The sequence below is a fragment of the Perissodus microlepis genome, chromosome 12 (assembly GCF_051167445.1).
Source record: "Perissodus microlepis isolate ML-2025 ecotype Zambia chromosome 12, ASM5116744v1, whole genome shotgun sequence".
Taxonomy (NCBI): domain Eukaryota; kingdom Metazoa; phylum Chordata; class Actinopteri; order Cichliformes; family Cichlidae; genus Perissodus; species Perissodus microlepis.
The window spans coordinates 6,239,228-6,253,284 of NC_140472.1; the positions used below are offsets into that span (position 1 = coordinate 6,239,228).

Here is a 14,057-nt window from a genome sequence, read left to right on the forward strand (position 1 = left end):
ATTTAAAAAAATAAAAATAAAAATCATTCTTTCAATGACACGTGTGCCAATATAAAGAGCTGTACTGGCAGCTGGTGTGCCCAGTTTATGACTTCTCCATATTTTTTGTGCTCATGGTGCCTTTGGGAGTCTTCATGATGAAATTAAGTGACAAATAAAATGACTTTCTGGGTGATTCAGTCCATCCTGAAGTTTGTGCTCTGTGCCCTGAAGGTTTGGTTCTGGTGTTTGGCAGTAATTAGCACGTAAATGCTTTCTTAGCATATTTTATTGTCTAAATGATTATTCCAAAATAGAGGAGTGAACTGCCCTCTTTAATATACAGGCTATGCTTCATACACACATTTTCAGACTAATGGCTCCCAGTCTGTGCTTGTAACATTAAGACAAAGCAGCATCTTTAATCAGATGATACATTTCAACTTCTCTATTTCTGGAGATAAAATGATTTAAAATATTAACATCACAGGCTCACACATTTTGAAAATTCTGTTGGGGATGTTTATTGTTGCTGATTCTGTACTGAACAATACCAGACTGCACACAAACCTGACTCCAGAGTCCTCGGCATTGCGAATTGCAGAGAGTTGCTCAGTGAAGAGTGGATCGACCTTGGTGTGGATGGAAACCAGCTGACCCAGAGCCTCTGCCGCCCTCAGTCTTACAGCACGGCTTGAATCCTGCAGGGCTTTCAGGAAGGTGGTCTGGAGCTGAGGCAGGAAGGGCTTCAGGGCTATGCCCACCTGGAGGAGGAACGCAGTGCAGACGTTAGAGCCTTCTGACAGAAACTTTGACCAGCTTTGGAGAGGTACGGTTGGCCATTTTGTCTTCCACCAGACCTTTGCCAGCAGCAGGGTGAGAGTCTCTAATAGAGCAGTCTTCACAGTCCAGGCAAAGCGGTCTCCTAAGATACGAATAAGAGGTCCAGTGATGTTGACTACAGACGGCCGCAGAGCCTCGGGAGACGTCAGTTTGATGACCCCTCCTAATGCTTTAGCCGCCTCTTCTTTCTGTTCAGGGGTGCCAGTGAGGACACCTTCTCTCAGGACTGGCAGGATGCAGGTCACACCCTATGTAAGCATCGAGATAAAAATAAAAATATTAACTGAACAGAGCTGAAAGAAACCAACATTTCCCAATTAATGTTTAATTGGTGGCATATTGAAATTGCTTTTTTGTTCCCTGAACAGTCAAGAATCCACAGATAATATATATATACACAATGACATAAACACCTTTTGAAAGCTGGATCCAGTGGACATGTGGTACTTTGCTTTTTTTGAAGAACTAAACAACATTAAAATCAGATTATTACTGAAAGTGTGTAAGCCAGGTTAAAACACACTTGGCCCATTGCAGTGCCCGCCCTTATTGAGCAAATCAATAGAAAGACCTCCATGTGAATGATCACTATTAATGAGTTTCTAATTATGTGGACACAGTTCATGTCACAAATGTGCCCACTCAAAGCTCTGCTCACTTGACAGAACAAGAACTCAATAGGATGAATGAGCTGCTGTAGAATGACATCACCATGCTGTAATAATGTAGCAATAGTGTTTATTGTGTCAGGCGCTGCCCTCTTACCTTCTTGGGCAGACAGAAACCAGGAAGGTGCTGACCCTTCACGTCTCCGGCTACTGATCTAATGTCTCGATGCAGATCGTCGATTAGAGCCAGCTGGCTGCTTGCATCCAGTTTCTAAAGAACACATCAAAGCCACAGTGAGTTTGCATTTCACCTTTGATTTAAAAACAATCAAAAGGTCCACTGTTTTACTTACTACCATATTTTGTACTAGACTATGAAAGCTCATGCAAATGGAAAGAAATTTTTATAGGAACACACCTTGGTGATGGAGTTGATGGTGTCCCAACTCTGAGACAAAACCTCTGGGTTGGAATCATTAAGAAGGCGGATGAGGCCTGACAGCAGCGTGCGTGTGTGGGCACTGTAGTCCAGTCGGGTGCGAGCAAAGTAGGCATTGAGGATGGTGACGGCAGCCTGTCTGAGGCCAGGATCGGTGCCCCGTGTGGCCTCCAGCAGGTCTTCTATGATGATCCGCTGGCCCACTTCATCCTCCACAGAAAGGATCACCGTCTGACAGCTGCACAATTCCTGGTGCAAAGGTAACAACATCCAGTCATATCATTCAGAAAGGCAGTTTAAAATATGCAGTGTTCACAGTAAAATAACCACCAAAAAGTCTGAGTTAATAGAAGCAACACCTTGACATTTTAATGGAGCTCACTTCTTGCATAGATCTGAAAAGTATTTTAGGGTTTAAATGCATTGTAAATATTTACGCCACAAAACTGCAGCTCTTTCTAAATCATTGCCAATTCCTTTGTGTACAAAATGTTTTGAAATAAATTAAGAAGGTTTTAAAAGACAGGGAGACCGCAGACTGGATAGTAACTGATTTAACCTGGTGATGGTCAAAGCTGTGCTTTAAAAGGGGAAAAAAATAATCTGAGCCTAGAGGGGAGACATGGTGTTCTGGTACGTCTGCAGCTGCATTTTGAATGACAATAAGAGGAAATCAAAGTAGGACATATGGCCTGTTTAGCAGATAAGAAGGATTTTAATTCTCCAGTTGATTTAAAATAGAAGAAGCCACTGAGCAGAACGGGGCACCAGCAGTAGTGCTGGAGTATTGTCTCAGACTACTTTGTACTACAAAGTTAACATATACAGGAAAAATAAAATAAGCCCTGATCAAAAACCTTGCAGTTCTCCATATTTATCTTGGAGGAACTGCAGCTCTTGAGTGCTGTGGTATCGTATTAAAAAACAAACAAACAAGCAAATAAGAAAAATCTGACCAAAGGACGTTAACAAAATCCTCAAACACAACAGAATCAGTAGGGAAGCTTTATATTTGGAGATTGCTGGTTGTACCTGTGCTTCGTCCTCTGTTCCCAGTTTTCCTTTGAGGGAAGAGAGCAGGGCAGGGAGGATGACCCCTAGATGACGTGTCAGAGCATCTCCAGCCACAGCAGACAGGAAGGCCAGTACTCGGGTGTTTACAGGAGGAGCAGTCAGCTAGCAGAAGCACAGAGAACACTGGATTATAGTCACACAACATAAAAATGACATAAAGGCCTTAAAAAGGAAATCACGTGTGATGCTTTACCTTTGGAACCAAGTAAGGCAGCACAGAACGACTCTTTACTGCCATGACTTGCTTCAGGCCATCCAAAGCAAACTCAGCCGTTTCCTCATCATCCTGCAAAAAACATGTTCGGTATGAGATACAGACTAGACTGCAAAGCTTCTTAAATCCTACAGATTTCATATTACATTTTCCCCCTCACTCCCTCACCAGCTGTTTGAGCAGGGTAGGCAGGATGTCATCCAGCGCCTGGTGACCGATGGTTGCATGGAGCTGCTCAAAGGTTTTGGCCGCAGCCTCTCGGACCTCCTCCAGAGGGTCACACAGAGCCTTCCTCACTGTAGGGACGAGTGACTCAGAGAAAACAAGCACCTGCAACACAAGCATCATCAGATTTAAGGTTTTAAGTTTACTAGAATTTTCAGCTTAAGCTAAAACAGGCCCCACTGCTTGATTCAGAACCGTTTTTAATAAATAAAATCATTCTAAAAGTTCCAATTCAATCCCACGAGCTATAATAATTACAAACAGTGTGACTCACAGCGTCTTTACTGGTGGACTTCATGATTTCACTGAGGCCGATGCAGACACCTTGCCTCTCATCGCTCTTGTCAGAGCGCAGGCCCTCCTCCAGGATGGGAATGATCTCCGGGAGAATCTTCTCTCCAAGTTTCCTCACCAGATCACCCAGCGTCCGAGCAGCGATCTAAAACCGTGCAGACAAATGACGTTAACAAAAAGCTCTGTATGACTACTTTCACGTCAAGAGCCAAACAGAAACACCAGAGATCATAAAAAGAGTTAAAGAAAAACAAGCATTACTGTTCTTTTGTCAGGACACGTAGAAGCCAGGAAGCCCAGCAAGAGTGTGAAGAGGGTTGGGAGGATTTCTCTCAAAGTTCTGGGGGTGTTGGACACCACGATCTTCCACACGTGGAGAGAAGCTTGTCGAACCACGAGCTGGGTGTCTGAACGGCCCATGTAGAGGCCTGAGAGGACGCGGTTACGACGCTCAGCTCCCAGAGCACTAATGATAGCCTGAGAGGGGTAAAGGTCAAAGATCAGCAAACAAAATTCAACCAATATCACAGTTAATAGAAAATGAACTGCTGAGAAAAAAATATATACATTCATACTTTATTGGATGCAGCAGTTCCAAAGTTGTCGTCCTCTGACGCTGTCTCTGTGGTCATCTTTCCGGTTACTCCAGAGATATGGAACAGCAGGTCGCCAAGCAGCTGCACAGAGCTGAATCTATAAACCAACAAGGGCACGAGTCAGCAGGTCAGTAGCTCTATGAGTGACATTTATTGAACTGCCAACATGTTACTGTGCATTTATCTGACCTGATTCTCCACAGGTCATCAAACAGTCCTTGTTCCAGCTCGGGAAGCAGCAGTGCGATGGCGGTCTCAGCGTACATGCTAATGATTCTCTGGCCGGCTCGCAGTGCTGTGTCGCGCACGTACTCGTTCTCATCGGCCAGCGCCTGGTGGACGAGAGAGAGCATGAGGCTGCAGTGAAACATGTACGTGAACACGATACACAGTGAAAAACTGAAAATAGCTATACAAAAAAGAAACATTTTTATATTATTATTCATTGTGATTTTAAAATGTTTTACTCTTAGCAGTAAGTAGCTCTTAGTAACCAGTACCTTGAGAATGCAAGGGATGATGGGACCAACATAGGGAGTAAATTTATCTCCAAAAGTGAGCGGCAGGTAGATGAACATCATGATGTAGCCATCTCTGACGTGGGAAGCAATGTCCACCTTGCTGGCAGTTTGCACTACGTCTGGCATTAGCTTGTCCAGCTTCTCTACTCCCAGTCCAGCCATGACCTCAGCCAGACCTGAAAAAGACCGTCACACAAACCACTGAGCTCTTGGCTTTGAGCACAAATCAGAAACACGAGGACAGAGTAGAGAAGAACCCACCTTGTGCAGCTCCTGAGCGGTCCACAGAGCTCTGCTCAGAGGCCAGCGTCTCCATGAGCCACGGCAGCAGGTCGTCAAAGCAGGACTCACCCATCCCCTTAACCATGGCACCCAGGGCTTTAGCTGATACTGTACGAACCTGAAGGGGGAAAGAGAAGGAAACATGATAAAAGATGAAAGGAAAAAATGAGAGGAGATAAAATGAAGTAAAACAAAAAATACAAAAAAACACGGAGTGAACTGCTGCTTCATCGTCAGCTACACACATACAGGATTATTTAAGAATACTAAACACACCTCAGGCACCGGGTCCAACAAGGAGGCCTTCAGTCCAGGAATAACACTGGGTAGGTATGGTGACAGATCCTGTAAGGAGCAGAAGAAAACAAAAACAAAACAAAGCATACAAATCATTAAGAAAAAGCTTTGGAAAACACTAGTTTTACTGAATGGACTACTCTGATATTTCGCTTATCCCCGTGTACCTTCTGGTCAGTGAGCGAGTACATGTTTCCAATGATCTGAGCAGCCATCTTGCGAGTGTCAGTGGAGCGATCCTGGAAGGCTCTCTGGACGATGGGCATGATGAGGGCGAGAGAGGGGGCGTCGATGAAGTGCACAAACTTGGTGTCCAGCAGCGTCTGCAGGCACGTCTGGGTTTTCCTGGACGGGTCGGTGAGAGCATCTAATAGGATGGGGGTGATAGCTGGAAGAGAAAAACAAACTTAGCTGTTAGCATTACTGTACCTACCACTGGTATAATACCAGTAGATTACAGATGGTCGCCCTCCCTAATCCTGGTTCTGCAGGGGGTTTCTTCCTGTTTACATGGATTTTTTCCTTCCCACTGTCGCCAAAATGCTTGCTCATACGGGGTCGTATCATCATCATCATCGTTTATTTATATAGCACTTTAAAAACACACAAGGCTGACCAAAGTGCTGAACAATAGAAATATAATAGATTCCATAAGAATAATAAATACGATAAAATAATAAACATAGCGAAAACAATAAAATATAAGTAAATTAAAGTCAGTCAACCACTGAGTCAAAAGCCAGTGAATAAAAATGCGTTTTCAATCTGGATTTAAAAACCAGCACTGATGTCGATTGCCTAATGTGAAGAGGAAGATTATTCCAAAGCTTAGGAGCCACGATAGAGAACGCTCGGTCTCCTCTCAGTTTCAGCCGTGATTTGGGGACTGAGAGCAACAGCTGCTCAGCTGACCGGAGCGAACGAGTGGAGACATAGGGCTTCAGCAAATCAGACAAATATGCAGGTGCCAGACCATTTAAAGATTTAAAAACCAATAAAAGAACTTTAAAATGAATCCTAAATTCAATTGGAAGCCAGTGCAGGGAGGCCAGAACCGGAGTAATGTGCTCAAATTTCCTTTTACCAGATAAAAACCGTGCCGCAGCATTCTGTACTAGTTGCAGGCGTGTCAGAGTGCCCAGTCCAACCCCTATTAAAAGGGAGTTGCAATAATCCAAGCGTGAGGTTATAAAAGCGTGGATAACAGTCTCCAAGTCACGCCTTGAAAGAAAAGGTTTAACCTTCGACAGACGCCTAAGTTGATAGAATGACGATTTCACCACCCCATTCATGTGGCCATCAAAGGTAAGTGCAGAGTCGATTTTTAACCCAAGATTGGTAATCGAGCTCTTCAGGTGAGGGGTCAGAGCAGCAAGGTCAACATCAGGGATATCAGAGGAACGATTCGGGCCGAACAGTTTTACGTTCAAAAAGTTTTGAGCCCTCCATGACTTATCACTAAGGCAATCAAGCAGGAGTCTAATTGGGGAGCTATCAGAATGACTGAAAGGAAAATAAAGCTGGCAGTCATCAGCATATAGATGAAATGAAACTTTGTGTTTACGAAAGATCGCACCCAGCGGCAGGAGATACAATGTAAACAGTAATGGCCCAAGAATAGATCCCTGTGGTACACCCCATGGCAGAGGGGCCACAGAGGACGATGACGAGCCCAACGTAACACAGAAGCTCCTGTTTGAGAGATATGATTTTATCCACAGGAGTGCCAAGCCAGAAATGCCCACACAATGCTGTAATCGAGAGATCAGCAGGTCGTGATCCACTGTGTCAAATGCAGCAGTCATATCTAGTAGTATAAGCACTATATGTTTACCACAGTCCGTCGCTACCAGAATATCGTTCATAACCTTTATGAGAGCTGTCTCTGTGCTATGAAACGGCTTAAAGCCGGAATGAAAAACTTCAAACATTTGAGAGTTGTTTAGATAATCCATCAGCTGAGTGTGAACAACCTTTTCCAAGATCTTACTCAGAAAAGGAAGTTTAGAGATGGGTCTAAAGTTTGACATTACTGAAATATCTGAGCCTGGCTTCTTAAGTAAGGGGTGAATAACTGCATGCTTAAGGTCGTTGGATTTTTCTCTGTATGTATTATTGTAGGGTCTACCTTACAAAATAAAGCGCCTTGAGGCGACTGTTGTTGTGATGTGGCGCTGTATAAATAAAACTGAATTAAATTAATATGCAACTCGTCATATCATAAGATGTTGTACTAGATGTACTAGACATTGTTGAGATGATTTGTTCCAGTCACTCAGAACAAAACAAACCTTTTTGGCTAAATATTTTAGAGTGAGCCAATTATGGTTATTTACATTCTGTTTTTATTGTTAGACTGTATTTGGTGCAGCCCCTCAGATGATTTTTTTCTACTTGCAAACTGCAGATTTTAACAGGTGGGTGGGCTTCAGTGCTCTGAGATTAAGGATATCTGTTCTCATTATTATCACGCAAAGAGTTCAAAAGGACTGTCTGAAGCTGAGCTTTTCATGCTTTGGGCTGAAGTTTTGGCTCACGGAGATTAGCTGTACACTGACCTCATTTGAAACTTTGAGCATGTTAAAGCTTAGCATTCACTGTTGGAAAGTATACATGACAAAATAAGGGAAAGTGCAATATTTCCACTCTAAAAAGTATATTCAAATTAGGAATGCATTCCTGTGTTAAAAAAAGGATTAAACTCATTGCAGCAGAGTATAGCTCTCATTTTATTTGCTCTTCATCGACACTACCTGAAACAGTAGCTTCTGAATGAAGACAAAGGAAATATTCAGATTTTCTGTTTCTTAATCCTCTTTGGGTCCATATTTTATGACTGCCTATGAGCAACAAGCCTTCTGCATTGGCAGCTGTGCCTCAAGACACTGAATCACTTACCCAGGATCTCTGGGTTGCGGATGACTGAGCCAATTTGTCGGAGGGCCTGCTGGCCGGCCTTCTGCACCTTCACATGGGAGTCAGTCAGCACCTCCGTCAGCTTGGGCACAATGCTGGGCAGGCAGGAGGACAGCTGCTTGGGTGCACAGTAAGCCATGGCACCCAATAACTCCACAGAACCTGCAGGAACAAGAGGGCTGAGCGACGGGATTGGAGTAGTCATCTGACTGAGACTGATTATTACCCATTTATGAACTCTTCAGTGCTGTTACAACAGCTGAAAACCACACGTGTAACTACTGTTCTCTAGTTACGTGTGTGTGTGTGTGTGTGTGTGTGTGTGTGTGTGTGTGTGTGTGTGTGTGTGTGTGTGTGTGCGCTAAAAAAAAAACTAGAGCCCAGTCTAAATACATCACTATATTCAAGACCTGCTGTGACACCCTTTGACTGAAGATGCGCTTTACCTGCTTTTGTCCTCCAAGACTCCTCCTCCAGGGCCACCAGCAGGGAGGGCAGGACCAGCTTCACCCCATGGGCACTCAGGTTCCTCATCACAGCCTTGGCACAGTCATCTGCAGCCTGGGAGGACAAGCAAGAGGGGTGGTAAAATGTCCCACTTGAGGAAAAGCCTCCAACAACTAATATTTAGACAACAACACGACCTGCCTGCTCACCTCTCTAACATACTGGTTCCCGTCTCCAAAACAGAGCAGGAGGTGTGGCAGCACATGGACCACGTAGGGCTCAAACAGTTTTCCCAACATATTACACAGCATCTCAAAGGCAAACAGTGCCCCTGCAACAAACCAAAAATAAACCGGATACTCTGAGCTGTGCTAATAATGGTGGCATCTGGTATAAAGAGGATGAATCAAAACCAGACAGTTCAGTGACTCATGAATTCTTGCTGACCTTCCCTGCGTCTGAAGTTTTTCTTATCCTGGATGGCCTCAGTAAGTGTGGTCATGATGTCCTGCTGTTTAAGCGCCAGGATCCCGAGTCCTTTGACCAGTCCAGCTAGCCCGTATGCTGCACCCTTCCTCTCTGCATATTTGTCGCTCTCAAGCAGCAGCTGAAGCAGGTTTTTAACAATCCCTGCAGCATCCTCTTTGATGGCGGGGACCAAAGGAGGCAAACAGCTGGCAACAGACTCCTGGACCTGGTGAAGGATGACATACCACACAAGATGACGTTGTGAAAATCGGAGTAGTACAAGTTGAGTGGGTAGAAAAGGAGCCAAAGTAGGCCTTTACCTGCTGTGATGGTGTAGAGAGTGCGGTAATAAGCTTGGCCACAATGGGTTTGACTTTGGGGTCATTTTTGTCCAAATGTTTGGCCAAGGAACCCATGAGAATAACCACGCTCTGACGCACAGAGTCGTAGCTGGCATCCTGCGGGGCGTTCTTCAAGAACTCCTCAAACACTGGCAGCAGGGAGCTCACGTTATCCTGACACATAAGGAAGGTGCATGAGATGTCGAGGAATACAGAAATGATAGCTGTCTGAAAACAACGTCTAGAAAAATAGAACTGAGCGTTACCTTGCCGTGTGTGTTGAGCGCTGAAAGGGCGGCGTCCAGCATGCAGCGCCGCACATCAGTGTGGCGATCGTTCAGAGCATCGGGAACGAAGAAAAGGAAGAGAGGGGTGACCTGAGATTCATCCAGGTACTGAGAGAGCTTGTTCAGAGCCAGAGCAATGCCACACCTGAGAATAAAAAACATAATCAGTGCACAAGAACAACACTGCATTCAACCACAGTCTTTAGGAACACTTCTTAAGTCCTGATGTTTTCCCGTCATTTACATTTGGGTAATACAGAACTGTGTGGCACTCAGAGCTTTTTTTCTTTCCTTAAATTCCATCAGACCCAGATTTAATTACCTGGCCTCCCACTGGTCAGGTGGGGCTTCAGAGATGACTCTGCCCAGTGCATCCAGCACAGGCGGTGGTCTCTTTAGAAGGAAAAAAAGAGAAGAAAGAACCGATCAAAACAAACTTATATTGTTACTGGGGGTAAAATTCTTACAGCAATAAAAATCTATGTAAATTGGTGGGTGGGACATGTTCTTACATAAAGTTTTTGATGGTAGAGCTCAGTGAGCTGGCAGAGCACCGTGGCAGACTGGTCTCTGTACTGGGACACAGCACTCGACAGAGCGTCAGCTGCTGCAGAGCGGATGGCTTCCTCGTGGTGAGTGACGTCCCCGATCAGCAGTGAGCAGATCTCAGGGACCAACTCCAGACCCAGAGACTCCCAGAGCCTGAGCAGGAGGAACAAACAGGGGAACTGGCCAATTTACAACATTGTTTCTCCACAGCACAAATCAAACATTTTCATCATGTTTTGACTCGAATATAAAAACCAGAATGGTTAAAATGTAAATTATCAAACAATGTTATTGCAGAATGGTGTCAACATGGGACTGAATGAAACATGAACGAATAAACAGGCTGAAGAACAAAAGTCAAACATTTTCAGTCAGTGACTGTTTGCAAGAAGTTAGGAACGTGTGTTACATACTTTTCAGCCAAGGCTTGACCTTCCTCCTCAACATCGAATCTGGCAACCCAAAGCCTGCGCAGCAAACTCATCCCGCTGGCGTCTGTGCAGTCTGTAGGCAGGGCAAACTCCATCTCCAACAGCCCCTGAAAACAAACAGGACGAACCGTTGAAAATGCTTCAAAAAAGTTAGGACGAGGCACTGAAAGACTGAAAAACATCTGGCGGAATCTCTTAAAACCAGGTTAATTACATGAGTGTGTATAAAAAGAGCAACCCAGAGAGGCCAAGGCTTTCAGGAATACAGCTGAACAATTAAATTAACTTCATTAATTTATTAAAAGACTAAGTTAATTCAGAGAAATCTGTGGCAGTCAGGGACAAAGGCTCTGAACTGTTCTGTAATGCAAACACTTCTGAAAACCACGGCCAGTGAAATGCAAGACAGAGAGACACAGAGACACTTCAGCAAATATCAAAATGAAGTGATCCCAGGCTCACCCTGAGGGCGGCGTCACGGACTGAGAAGCAGGGTGAAAGCAGGGCGTTGAGTAAGACATCGATCTCTGGCTGCTCTGCTACAGTGCAGCCCTCTTCTCCTCCAGCACTGGCACACAGAGCCGTCAGGCACTGAGACGCCAACACCTGAAACACAAAGTGTGCAAAGTGTCACATTGTGGAGCTACGCAATAATTCTGGAGCAGAGTAAAACAAGACCTAAAAGGTAACATACAAAATGACTTGATGTCCCACTGAAGAATTAGAAAGGGTCCAAATGTTTGGATACACAAACTCTAAACTCTGGCATTTACCTGGAGCCTCGGTGCTGCGGTGGAAATGACTCTGGTCAGCAGCAACAACATGCTGACACGTGGAAGCAGCTCTGGGCCGTTCTATGACAAGAAAACAACACAAAGAAATGATACTATGCAGTGTTTGGAAATGTACTCTATATCGGGCAAGTCTAGAGCCACTCTTCATTTTATTTACACTACAAAGAGCCAGACTTTGTCATTTTTAAAGTGCTCTTGGGCAATAATTCTCCAGACTTTCTGAAGGCCTTTCTTTGGACACTGGCTGTTTTTTCACTTTCAGTCCAGCACTTGTAGCTGAGCATTTTTAAAGGAAGGTCAAGGGTAAAAATGTTGTTAAGTTACTTAACACTGATATATGAATCATGCAAACAACAAAGGCCCTAACTCAAAGAATAAACCTGTGTTGTGTTTACACAGAGTAAACAAATGATTTTAAATTGTATCTTTAGAAACGATGTTATATTTAAAGAAATGAGGGTGGCTCAAGACTTTTGCACAGCACTGTATGTTAAGACAAATATTTGCATATAAAAAATTTCACAGTAAAATAAAATAAACAGATCCAGGCCAAGAAAAAAGGGGGATGGTATGTGAAGCGTAATTTAAAAAAAAAAAAAAAAAAGGAACCCAAAGATTTACAAATCTCATAAACTTAGATTTATTGTGGTTTCTATAGAACATAGAAAACATCTTAAACTGAAACATTTACCATTTCTCAAAATACATTTCAGCTTACTCTGAAATTGATGGTGGCAACAAATGACCAAAAATGTTGGGACAGGAAAAAAACAAAAAATTTATAAAAAAAAATTAAAAAGATGGTGGTACTAAAAAACTGGACTAGAAGAACTTTTGACAGCTAATCAGGTTAACTTGAAACGGGAACAAGGTGGAAAAATCAATAGTGGATACCACATGATCTCTGGGCCCTCGGGCTGCACTGAATTAAAAAGCAGACACGATTCTGTCGTGACTCAGGAACACTTCAGAAACTGTTCTTTATGACCACAGTTCACTGTGCCATTCACAAAAGCAGGTTAAAGCTCGATCATGTAAAGAAGCTCTATGTGAACCTGATCTAGAAATGCTGCCATCTTTCTCTGGGCATAAACTCATTTAACATGGACTGAGGTAAAGTGGAAAACTGTTCTGTGGTCAGATGAATTAAATCGGAAATTCTCTTTGGAAAACAGTGACGCTGCGTCCTCTGGATTAAAGAGGAGAGGGATCATCCGGCTAGCCATCAGCCTTGAAGCCAACATCCTGATTGTATAGGGGTGCATTGGTGTTTATAGAAATGTCAGACTGTACATCTGGAACCAGGCACAATGCTGAAAGGCATATCCAGATTTTGGAGCATCGTGTGCTCCCATGCAGACAGGATCTATTTCAGGAAAGGCCAACAAGACGCTGCTAAATCTCATCCTGCATCTATTACAACAGCATGACTTCATAATAGAAGAGTTCACCGACCTGCGTGCAGTTCAGACCTTTCACCAACTGAAAACATTTCAGTGCGTCATGTAACATGAAACACCACAAAGAAGTATGGCGACTGTTAAGTAGCTAGAATCCTTTACGAGGCGAGAGTGAGACAACATTCATCTCCCAAACGTCCAGCACCTGGTTTCCTCAGTCCCCAGATGTTTACAGACTGTTATTAAAAGAACAGGGAACTCTACCCTGTGCCAACTTTCACGACACGAGTTGCTGCCATTAAATACCAAAATGAGCCAATATCTTCCTTGAAGTTGAATATTTTCTCCTCTTAAATGTTTGATATGTTTTTATGTGCACTATATGAATAAAATATGGGTTTCTGCATATGATTGCATTCTCTTTTTATTTACACTTCACACAGACTCCCAACTTGTTTAGACCTCGCTCTGTGCAGATAACAGCCACCACACAGAAAATGGAATAAAGCAATTCGTCTGTACCTCATCTATGGCAACGTCATCACTGTTGGTGTCAGCCCGAAGCTGAGAGTGTTCATTGATGACCTGCAGTGCTCTCATCATGGTGTTCTCCGTCTCCTCGGTGCTGTCTGAAGACTCCCTGAGTGTAGCGTTGAGGAGAGGGAAGCAGAAGGAAAAGGCAGGAGCAGATAGAGGCGCCGCATCTGAGGAAAAAATAAAAAATACATATTGAAAGGAAAGGAAGAGAAGGTCATCCCTCTCCTGAACGACGCTTGCTTGTTGCCGCCCAACACACAGGCCAAGGTAACGCTCAATTCTGGGTTTTTTTAACAGTTTGTTTTCTATCATTTTTATGTTCCTCAGAATCTCATGTGACTGCTTTATGTGCCCGGATAATTATTTTTAGTACCTTATAATTTAAAATTATTTACACATGTATGCTATTAGGGTAATTTATACTTAACAGCCTTGTTCACTACAAGGCCTGAATATATTTTTTGGGTCATTGATGTCTGTTGATAGTCAAGAGTACTGACCAAACCTAAATGAAC

The 14,057-nt window shown here is 43.6% G+C and overlaps 1 protein-coding gene across 1 annotated transcript in view; it reads right to left on the reverse strand.

Annotated features, from left to right (window-relative positions):
• Window positions 1-14,057, reverse strand: part of gcn1 (GCN1 activator of EIF2AK4) — a 30,589-nt gene that overhangs the window by 5,092 nt on the left and 11,440 nt on the right. Inside the window, exons 25-51 of the mRNA XM_084946190.1 lie at window positions 13,528-13,709; window positions 11,585-11,665; window positions 11,274-11,417; window positions 10,794-10,918; window positions 10,344-10,533; window positions 10,154-10,224; window positions 9,811-9,976; window positions 9,524-9,718; window positions 9,183-9,429; window positions 8,945-9,066; window positions 8,735-8,849; window positions 8,271-8,450; window positions 5,540-5,760; window positions 5,352-5,420; window positions 5,055-5,193; window positions 4,773-4,969; window positions 4,462-4,604; window positions 4,252-4,369; window positions 3,938-4,153; window positions 3,657-3,821; window positions 3,326-3,487; window positions 3,137-3,229; window positions 2,902-3,045; window positions 1,849-2,118; window positions 1,588-1,701; window positions 840-1,070; window positions 550-743 (exon numbers count right to left, since the gene is read on the reverse strand). Of these exons, the coding sequence (XP_084802316.1) occupies window positions 550-743; window positions 840-1,070; window positions 1,588-1,701; window positions 1,849-2,118; window positions 2,902-3,045; window positions 3,137-3,229; window positions 3,326-3,487; window positions 3,657-3,821; window positions 3,938-4,153; window positions 4,252-4,369; window positions 4,462-4,604; window positions 4,773-4,969; window positions 5,055-5,193; window positions 5,352-5,420; window positions 5,540-5,760; window positions 8,271-8,450; window positions 8,735-8,849; window positions 8,945-9,066; window positions 9,183-9,429; window positions 9,524-9,718; window positions 9,811-9,976; window positions 10,154-10,224; window positions 10,344-10,533; window positions 10,794-10,918; window positions 11,274-11,417; window positions 11,585-11,665; window positions 13,528-13,709 (4,294 nt within the window). The remainder of the gene's footprint in view (window positions 1-549; window positions 744-839; window positions 1,071-1,587; window positions 1,702-1,848; window positions 2,119-2,901; window positions 3,046-3,136; window positions 3,230-3,325; window positions 3,488-3,656; window positions 3,822-3,937; window positions 4,154-4,251; window positions 4,370-4,461; window positions 4,605-4,772; window positions 4,970-5,054; window positions 5,194-5,351; window positions 5,421-5,539; window positions 5,761-8,270; window positions 8,451-8,734; window positions 8,850-8,944; window positions 9,067-9,182; window positions 9,430-9,523; window positions 9,719-9,810; window positions 9,977-10,153; window positions 10,225-10,343; window positions 10,534-10,793; window positions 10,919-11,273; window positions 11,418-11,584; window positions 11,666-13,527; window positions 13,710-14,057) is intronic.